General features: G+C 46.7%; 1 protein-coding gene across 1 annotated transcript; it reads left to right on the forward strand.

Annotated features, from left to right (window-relative positions):
* Positions 1–436: 436 nt before the first annotated feature.
* Positions 437–3,333, forward strand: SPX (spexin hormone; the record flags this gene model as incomplete). The annotated part of the gene is made up of 4 exons (XM_080705046.1): positions 437–559; positions 694–751; positions 1,046–1,108; positions 3,107–3,333. 4 exons carry the CDS (start codon positions 437–439, stop codon positions 3,331–3,333), a joined length of 471 nt encoding a protein of 156 aa, XP_080561172.1.
* Between the last annotated feature and the right edge of the window lie 6,985 nt (positions 3,334–10,318).

The raw sequence follows: 10,318 nt of genomic DNA on the forward strand, positions 1-10,318 counted from the left end.
GAGGTGTCTTTGACACCAAAGCTTTAAATGCCCCGAGTTCAGAACAAAATCAGAAAGCTCACAGGTAAAGTTAGAGTTGTTACAGGCTTCTGTGAAAGAGGGAGAGAACATAAAGGTAAGTAAAAAGGCCATCTGCTTGCTATTTTTAAAGCTTTATAGCTATCTACATTTTAATGCCAAAGGATATCTGAATGCTCTGCCTATCAAATAGCGGAATCACTTGATGTTAGTGATAAAAACTAACGTAGTCACCCAACTCCTTACAGGAGTGGAATGATGAAAATGCTGTTTCCAAAAGATATTTTGAAGTGGTTTCTGTGGCGTATTTAGAAAGTGGACTGGGAGAACACCTCCCCATAGTGAGTACTAAACAGAAGGGAGCCACAAGGAAGGGGCTTGCCGAGTGTCCAGGTTGGGAGAAGACGGCAAGGATCCCATGGCACCAGGACCTCTGCTGCATCTTGCTGTGCTGTGTCAGGGACCGAACAGGCTGGTGGTGACAACCTTGGCTCTTCTCCTGGTGTGCTCCATCCTGGGAAACTCCCACAGTGCTCCGCGGGTGACCAAAGGGCAAGGACTCTGCCTGCAGTGCTTGCTGCCTCCCTCCCTCCCTCCCTCCCTCCCTCCTTTCTTCCTTCCTTCCTTCCTTCCGACTGCAATATTTTATTAACTATTCTCCTGCCCGGCTTTCAGAGGCTCTTAGAGAGAAGAAACTGGACTCCTCAAGCAATGCTCTACCTGAAGGGGGCACGTAAGTCCCTATCCCTGTACTCTCCCTAGGACATTCTGCAAGACCTTCGTGGTGTGTGTGTGTGTGTGTGTAGGGGCGTGCCGAATCCTTTAATCCATAGATGGAGAGCCAGCCTTGGGTCCCTTGAATGCCAGAGGTCACCTCCAAAAAGAGGCAGGCGGAAGGACAGGACCCCTGCTCGCTAGGACCCCTCCATCCCCGCCGGAGAGAAGGCAGAGGTCCTGGTGCTTGGGGGAATGGGGTCCTGGGCTGGCTGGCGACCCTTCCGGGACTGGGCCCAGGTCTCCTTCACAGCGGGGCGCCGCTTCATCAACGACCAGAGTCGCAGGAAGGACCTCGCTGGCCGGCTGCCTCCAGGTGAGAGGCGGGGACCTGGCGCCCACCCTTAGTCCTGCAGTCCACCGCCAGCATCTATCTCCCCAGACCCCAAAGGTATGACTCTGGGAACCCACCCCGTGGTGGGGCGGCTGGAGCCCTGCCCAAGCGTGCAGCTGGGGTTGGAGCGTCCCAAGCCCTGAGGATGGGGAGAGGGCACTGAGGGTCCCAGGCCCCCCGTGGGTGGCAGACCTCTGCTTCTGAGGGTGCAGAGATGCCCAAAGAGTGAGCCGGGGCTGCCGGGCCAGGGTTCAGCTCAGAGCGGGCTGTGGGGAGGGGGATAGACAGAGCTGCTTTTGGAAATGTGCTACGCATGCGTGGCCGAGCTAGACTCAGTTTCTCTTAAACGGAATTATTAATCTAATCGTGTCCTTGGGAACTTCAGACGGAAGCCTTTGTTACTAGAAAGAGCTATGACAAGGCTCCAAACCCAAAGTACTTAGGTGGGGGCCGTGGGAGGGGACCAGGCACAGTTTTTCATGGTAAATGGTAAACCTTTCTTTCCATGCACTGAATTTAAAAGTAATAATACAATCAATTCTGATAACATTTAAAGGTTGAAAGGCTAAGATTAAAAACTATATTTATTATACTTATTTCGGCCGGACACAGTGGCACACACACATCAGTAATCACAGTACTTGGGAGGCTGAGACAGGAGGATCACAGGTTGGAAGGCAATCTAGACAACTTAGGGAGGCCCTGCTTCAAAATAAAATTAAGAGAGATTGGGGTGGAGCTCAGAGGTAGCGGGCTCCTGCACTCAATCCCCAGTATTAAAAAAAAAAAAAAAAAAAACAGCATACTTATTTTGAATAATATCAGACACTTGAATACATAAGAGGTGCTTACCAATTTTTTCACTTCTTTAAGCTTGCAGTGTCATTAAACGTGTTTATATTTTGAGGGTATGGTTTGATTTCCCACTTCAGTTACCTCCAAGCTAAAAAATCAAGGTTGTAACCAGGCGCAGTGGCGCACACTTGTAATCCCAGTACTTGGGAGGCTGGGACAGAAGGATCGTGGGTCACGGACAGCCTCAGCTACTTAGGCCCTCTGCAACTCAGTGAGACCCTGTTTCAAAATGAAGAATAAAAAATAGGCCGGGGCAGAGGGTAGAATGCTCTAGGTTCCATTCCCCATACCAAAAAAGAAAATCAAGGTTGTATTATTGTATCAATCAAGATAGTGTGTCTTTTTTTTCTACCTCCGGCCTATACTCCCAGACCCATTTTATATTTTATTTGGAAACAGGGTCTCACTAAGTTGCTGAGAGCCTCACTACGTAGTTGAGGCTGACTCTGAACCTGTGCGATCCTCCCGTCTCAGCCTCCCAAGCGCGGGGATTATAAGCGTGCGCCACCACGCGGGCTTAGTGTGTCTTCTGTCAACTCTGATGGAAATAACTTGGAATACTTACCAAAGCTTCTGCCAACAAATAGCCACCTTACACGCAGCCAAGAGTGAAGACCAAGTACCCCAGGCTGCTTTGAAAGGAGCAGGAGAGGAAGCAGGGCGGGCTCCCAGCAGCTCACGGCGAAACCCTTCTGCTCAGCCAGGGGCCAGGAAAGGGGGAAATACCTCAGGGACCCTTACTCCATGCTGCCAGGAGGCATAAACTTATAAAGTTTAAAATTCTCTTCCCTAGCCTATAATTAAACAGGACATAATCAGTTCCATGTCATTCCTAAGGGAAAAGTCTCAACTTGTAAAAATTTACATCCTGGGGCTGTAGCTCAGCTGTATTGCTTGCCTAGGGTGAGGTGAGGAGGCCCTGGGTTCCATTCCCAAAACACACACACACACACACACACACACACACACACACACACACTCACACCAATGTTCTGTGCACTCTGCTTAGGAACCAAAAAAAACTATTTTATAGACGTTTTTCTAGTATTACAGCACGGAGGATAGGCTTTATTTGTATGAACACTGCAATGTTAATAGAATCTTTATACATTTCTGTTCCTCCAGAAAGACAAAGCCTGAATCCCCAGCGACTGACTCTTGCAGAGGCCACAGCCCGGCTCCTGGTCTCCTTACAGAAAGCACGCAAAGGTGCGGCGTGCCGGGCTCTTTCTACTGCAGGACGGGGCAGCTCTGCTCTCCGTGGGGCTTCTGGGTTGAGTGAAGCCCCCTCTCTCCAAAATCTTACAGACATGGAGAAGGCGCGGGCTCAGGGTGGCCATGACAGGCAGTGAAGACAGGCGCCCAAGCCGGTGGTCTTGGCCAGCCCTGGGTGCATCGCTGAAGAGCTTACTGGCGCACGCACGGTCTTCTTGGCCTGCGGCCCAGGGCTCCTGATTCTGTATTCCTTGAGTGAGGCTTCCTAAAGGAAACCCCCGCCATTGTCCTAATAGTGGCTCAGGTTCAGGAACATCTGGAAACCCAGAGGCAGTTAAGAAAGGCTAGATCATAGAACGCCTGTCCCCCGAGGGGCTTAGATTCCAGGGAGCACAGCAGCTAAAAAAGTCTGACCTTGGAAAACACTAAAAATCAAGAAATAAAACTCGTACAGAGAGAGGGAGCGTAAAAGGAGGAGGCAGAGATGTAAGAGGAGACTGAGAATCACCGAGTGTTCCAGAAGTCAAGGCGGAAGTGCGGACTCCCAATACAAGCATCCCATCTGGCGGGAAGTCAGGTCAGCCCAGGAAGGCAAGTCGGGGCCAGGGACGGACGCAGGGCATCCTGCTCAGCTCCTGGCCAGAGGCACAGTGTCCTGCTGCCGGACCCCACGAGGGACCTTTTTAGAGGGGTTCCGTGTAAGGAAAAGTATTTGACACAAGATAGTAAACTGCAGGAAATCAAACGCTCGGGATTGGAGAGCTGCCTGGGCTCAGTGTTCTTGGATCGGGAAAGTGGGGCGTGGTCAGAAGGGGAGAGAGGACACTGTGTCCCAGGTGATTTTTTTTCCAGTACTGAGGATGGAACCCAGGGGCGCTGTATCTTCGAGCTACACCCCCAGCCCTATTTTTTAGTCCTTTTATTTTTGAAAGGGTCTCACTGAGTTGCAAAGAGCCTCAGCTACTTAGCAAGTCTGTCCGCAAACCACAATCCTCCAGTCTCAGCCTCCCGAATGCTGGGATTACGAGCATGCGCCACCGCGATTGGCTTGAAGTCATTTTTGTTTTGGTTGTGTGTGTGTGTGTGTGCGTGTGTGCGTGTGTGCGTGTGTGTGTGTGTTTTCTTTCCTTTTAAATAGCAGCGCATAATCTGTGATATTTCAAAATGTAATAGCAACTTGGGGTAGGATGTATCCTGGAGACTGAAATTGGGTTGTATCTCACTTAGGAAATATGGCTTTATCTAGAGTTGATGCTAAGCGTATTAGAAGATGCATATGCCGCTGCTCACGCCTTCCTGCCCCACACCAGCTCATCCGTTTGCCTAGTCTCAGAGTCTCGGGAGCTGGCTACTCTCTGTGTCTTAGGTATCCCTGCCCGAGATGGGACCCTTGTGCTCCAAAGTTTTGCAACCCCATCTGGCTAACGTGTCCTGACCTTTTATCTCATCTTCTCCCCAGAAGGAAATGATTCCTCTATTCCGTGAATAAAGGAATATTTGAAAATGTATCCCAATGTCATCTTTCCCAAGTAAGATACTTTCAAACAGGAAACACAAAAACAATGGAGAGACAGTACTTTGGCTCAAGGAATGGTTGTAAAGATGGATATTTTAGAAAGGAGACACATTCATCAAGGAAGACGTGGTCCTTTGAGATTTCTACCAAACCTTCCATGTTGTAGTTTCATTTGTTAGAGATCCAAATGGAAAATATATACTCCCGAGTATGTTCCAAGCTGAATGGGAGATTTTAATATCAAATATCATTAAAAAACGTTTTTTCAGCTGGGCGTGGTGGCGCATGCTCGTAATCCCAGCATTTGGGAGGTTGAGACAGGAGGATCACAGTTCAAGAACAGCCTCAGCTACGGAAGGCCCTTTGCAACCCAGTGAGACTCTGTTTCAAAAATAAAGAATAAAAAATAGGACTGGGAGTGTAGCTCAGAGGTAGAATGTCCCTGGGTTTCATCCCCGGTACCGCAAAAAAAAAAAAAAAAGTAAGCTGCAGAGTGTAATAGTTGATATAATTTCAGATTTCAGAGGCCGAGAGCTTATTTCCCGAGGTTCTCTTCATTTACTCTGTTTCCTTTAAAAAATACAGAATGAATGTTTAACTTAGGTTTGTTTTCTTCTTATAGGTAGAGAGGAAAACTTTGATCAAAGCAGATTCCTGGGAGAAAACCTGCTAAATTGGTAAAAAAAAAATTTATATATATATATATATATATATATATATATATATATATATACCAGATTACATTGAAGGATAGTTCTGTTTTTGTTGAAAACATGAGTCATGTGAAGAAGGCCCTTGGCCCCTTCTGCCCCATTTGTAATATTAGAATCATGCTCCCTTGGCTGATTTTCAGAAGCAAAAGGCAGGTAGAACTAACTCTCAGCTGAGGCCCCTTAATCTGCCTTCATCGCTGCAAAACCTGCTTGGTTTCCTCGTGCAATTTTGGGGTCTGTGGAATGGTGAGGCTGCGCACCTGACGCCCCGCCAGTTTTGCTGTGGGTCCTCTCATCCTTTACCCACTTGGATTTTTCCGCGGCTCAGCAGTGACTCTCCCTGTCTCCCTTGTGTCATCCCCAAGGTGGGGCTCTGGCACGGCAGGATGGGAAGACGAGGGTCGGACTCTCCGTAGTGTATCCCGAGGAGGCGAGTTGTTACGAAGAGAACAGGACAGGGGGAGAAATTCTGTGCAAACGCTTCAGGGTGATGGTGAGAGGTGACCATGGGTGAGGCTGGAGTCCTTCAAAGGTTCTCTGAAGACCCACAGCCAAGGGCTTCCTCTGCTCTTAAGGATTTCCCTGAGTTTCTTATAGAAACTTGGATCTGAAAACGGCCAGGAAATAAGCAGATGGTGGCGCCCTCTGCTCGTGTCTCTTTCCTACCAACGAGTCATGTAGAGCTAATCATTTCTCCATGGCTAAGAAACTCAGCGGAGTCCGATGCAATGCTGCTCTAATAGCCCAGAGCTCCGGGCTTCACTGCACAGCACCACATGGGCACCTGACCACAAGCTCGTGTGGTATGCCTAACTCACTCCTGTCCAGAGTCAGCTTGGGTCCAGTCTCCTCTGTACACACACGCACGCGCACTCCCACCTCAAGCATAATTTCCTGGGAATTGCCACATGACCATCATGTTGATGTTTTAGCCTAGTTAATTCAGAGTTGTTACCGATGCATGTTGTAAGTGGAGACGTATTGTTCACTCTTGCCTGTCATCCATATGGAGCTGTATTTGAGTAGCCAAAGAAGAGCTGCACGTGAAAGTCTCCCAAGCTTGAAATGACAACTTCACTGTGCCCAAAAATAAAAACCATGCTTGTAAGATTTTTTTTCTGCATAATTCTTAGCTGAATGTATTCACAACTGAATAGGGAAACTATATTGAAGATAATGTGACATTTATCTCTGCCCAAAATTAATATGCAAGCATTAAAATTCTATGTGGCACTTTAACAGATACTTGTCATCAATTGTGATTAGATTTTATAGTGTATTTCAGAGGCAGTGCGCACATCCAATTTGTTGAGAAATATTCACTCATTGGGCATAACCTTGCACATATTGCCTACTTAAAGAGTATGCTCAATCCACCAACACTTTCAACATCTATTTCATGATGTAATTCTTCTTACTTTTTTTTTTTTTTTGCAATCCCAGGGATGGAACCCAGGGACATTCTACCTCCCAACTACACCCCAGTCCTATTTTTAGTCTTTTTTATTTTTTATTTTTATTTATATTTATTTATTTATTTATTGGTGGTACTGGGGTTTCTGGAAGCCCTTCTACCTCTGGGCTACACCCCCAGACCTATTTTATATTTTTGAAACAGGGTCTCTTACGCCAGCGCGGCTGGCTTCGGACCTGCGCGATCCTCCTGTCTCCGCCTCCCAAGCGCGGGGATTACAAGTGTGCGCCACCATGCCCGGCATCTTTTTTTATTTTTGAGACAGGGTCTCACTGAGTTGCGAAGGGCCTCGCTAAGTAGCTGAGGCTGTCCTCAAACCACAATCCTCCGGTCTCAGCCTCTCGATTGCTGGGATTACAAGTGTGTGCCACTGTGCCCGGCAATTCTTTTTACTTTTAACCAGAACAATCTTGATATTTTGTACTACAACAGCTTTAGAACACTTCCTAAAAATGGCTAACAGCTGTTAAAATATAACTCTAAGTACTGTCAGTACTCTGAATTCCTTGAGCGTTTTGGTATATAAATGTACAGATTAGTTACAAAGGTCTCTCTTCTCACTTTGCTAAAACTTTTTCTCAGGGGTGACTTATTCCTCTTTTTATTGCTACAGCAAAATATATGAAGCTGGATAATTTGTCTAAAAAAAAAAGGAGGCTTATGTTGGCTCACAATCTGTGGGCGGGGTGGTCCAAGATCATTGGTCCAGCATCTTCCTGGTTTCTGTTCCCCTTCACAGCACAGAAATCACGTGCTGAGGAGGCAGATCAGGGGCCTGCCTTGTTTCATAACAACATGTTCTTGTAGTAATTAATTCCATCCCCAGAGAAAATCATATGAATCGCTTTTGCCAAGCTACTCACCTTTGTAGCAGGGTGCTGGGAACTGAAGCCAGGACTGTGAGCATGCTGTGAACACACGTTCTACCAACAAGCTACACTCTCAACTCCCCCTCCCTGTGACCCCTAAAAGGCTCCACCTCCCAAAAACACCACTATACCCAAGAGCAAATTTCAACGTGAAAGGCAAATTTCAATATGGATCGAACCGTATTCAAGCCATAGCAAGGTATCTTTGCAATCCTTTTTACTTCCATCCTTTATAAACTGAAACGAACAAAAGTAATAATAGAGCAAAACCTTTAACATCATATGGTGTGTATTTGGGATTGGGGAATCACTGCCTTCCACACAGAGACATGCACTAGAGCATCTTGATGGGACTTTCATCCTCTCTGAGCACAGTCTCAAGGCCCCTGTCTTTGTCTCTGTGTCCTACCTCCAATCTAGGCTCTTAATTATTCCTTATTTCCCTGGATTTCCCAGCAGGTACCTCCTCCTCCCTCTACACCACCAGTGTAGTCCTGAGAGGGGACAGAAAAAGGCAAAAGGGCCCTGGCTTATTCAGATCAGGCTCCAGCTCTCCTTTCTTCTACAATAAGTAAAGATGTGCATGCTATCAACCTTGTGTTACTCTCTCTCTCTCTCTCTCTCTCTCTCTCTCTCTCTCTCTCTCTCTCTCTCTCTCTCCCTCCCCCCTCCCTTCCTTTCTTTCTTTTCTTTCTTTGTGGTACTGGGGATGGGAACCAGGGGCACTCCTCCACCAAGATATACCCCTAGTCCTCTTTTATTTTGTTTTGTTTTTTATTTTGAAACAGGGCATCACTAAGATGCAGAGGGCCTCACTGGGTACCTGAGACTAGCTTCGAGCCTGCGATCCTCCTATTTCAGCCTCCCAAGAACTGGGATTACAGGCACACACGAGTCACATTATTTTCTCTTGGCCTCAGGAGACAGGGAAGTTGGGGATGCAGCTTTACTGAGTTCCATCTCTTCTTGGTGACTACAGATTCCTTTAGGAAGAATCCATTTCTAATTAGATTGGACCCTCACGGCTGCCATGCAGGCAGTTACCACCCACATTCCTTCATGGACAGAGGGAAGACCACTCATCTCATTCAGAGCACCCTGCCCTCAAGGCTTAATCACTCCTGAGAGGCCCCACTTTCAGTGTCATAGTATTGGGGTACTAGTGTCATAGTCAGGGTCTCAACATAGAAATCTGGGGGGAGCACCAACATCTGGACCTTAGCAGGCGATTCCATGCATTTAGAGAAATCCATCAACCGATCGAGCAGCATACAGCGCTTTCCGCAGTTTCTGTCCTCCGGCCTATGAATGCATACATTCCTTCAAAGCATCAACTTTTGTGTCTCTTTCCCTTCCAATGGGGCCATTTACAGTCCTTGTGCGCACGCATTTTACTAGACGCAGCGTGAACGAGCCCAGCCGCTTCTGCTCACAAGCTTCGTCAATATTTGGAAAGTGTAAGTAAACGACTGAAGCTTTTAGTAACCATAGACCAACCAATTACTAGCCAAGAGGACCATTTAAATACACGCACCCCGTTGCTTCAGGAGCCTCTCTTCATGATCGTCCCCTCAGCGAGCCTCCCACTTTGACCCTGAGATCTTCCTGGCAATTCAGGATACAAGTCTAGGGCACAACTCCAGATCATATCCAGTGTGGAGTTTTTCAAAGTGCTCTGCAGAACCCTGTTTAACTGGCATCCAAAGAGCATTTTTTTCAAGAATTAAACTTTAGGTAATCGATTCTCCCTCTTCCTGGGCCTCTCTAAAAGATGCATTTGTAATCGCCTTCCACTTGGTCTTGGCGTGTTGCTCACAGCCATTCTTTCTCTTTTTATTTCCTAGCCAGTGGGGAAAGGGAAGAGCTGGATTACAGTTTCCTATTGTTTCTGAGCATCAGACACGCGTCTCTATGACTCTTCCATTATTGACCACCAGCGGCCCAGCACTGGTGAGACCAACACTTCCTTGAGAACCTCTACCAGACCAAGGTCACGTGATATATCTGTCCAGGTGTTCATTGCGCACTTGGTGGAGCTCAACACACACTACCCAGTTAGGAAAAGAGGATCCAGGAAGGAATGTGCTTTGCTTCCAGTGTTGACCATCTTAGATTTAATTACATTTTAAAACAGAAAGCTTAATTACAGTTACTCAGTGATACCTTTAGCACATCACAGAATATGGTAGAGATACTGTCCTTATTAGAGTTAAGTATCTACTCTATTTTTTTACTAATTTTTTAAAGATGGTTTTAAATATTATTATTAGACATTATTTATGACAGGTATTTTACATATGTTATTTTAGTGTCTAAAAGATTTTTTTTTTTTGCAGTACTGGGGATTGAACCCAGAGCAGAGAATAAATTCTACAGCAATTCAAAGAAGAAGAGGAAGGAGAAGGAGAAGGAGGAGGAGAAGGAGAAGAAGGAGAAGAGGAGAAGGAGGAGGAGGAGGAGGAGGAAGAGGTGACTTTTTTTCTTCTTTTCGAGAATAAGAAACTCTTGCCTTTCTCTTCCTACATCAGCTGTGCTCAGCAAGTGTGCAAA

This window comes from Muscardinus avellanarius (genome assembly GCF_963383645.1).
Source record: "Muscardinus avellanarius genome assembly, chromosome: 11".
Taxonomy (NCBI): Eukaryota; Metazoa; Chordata; class Mammalia; order Rodentia; family Gliridae; genus Muscardinus; species Muscardinus avellanarius.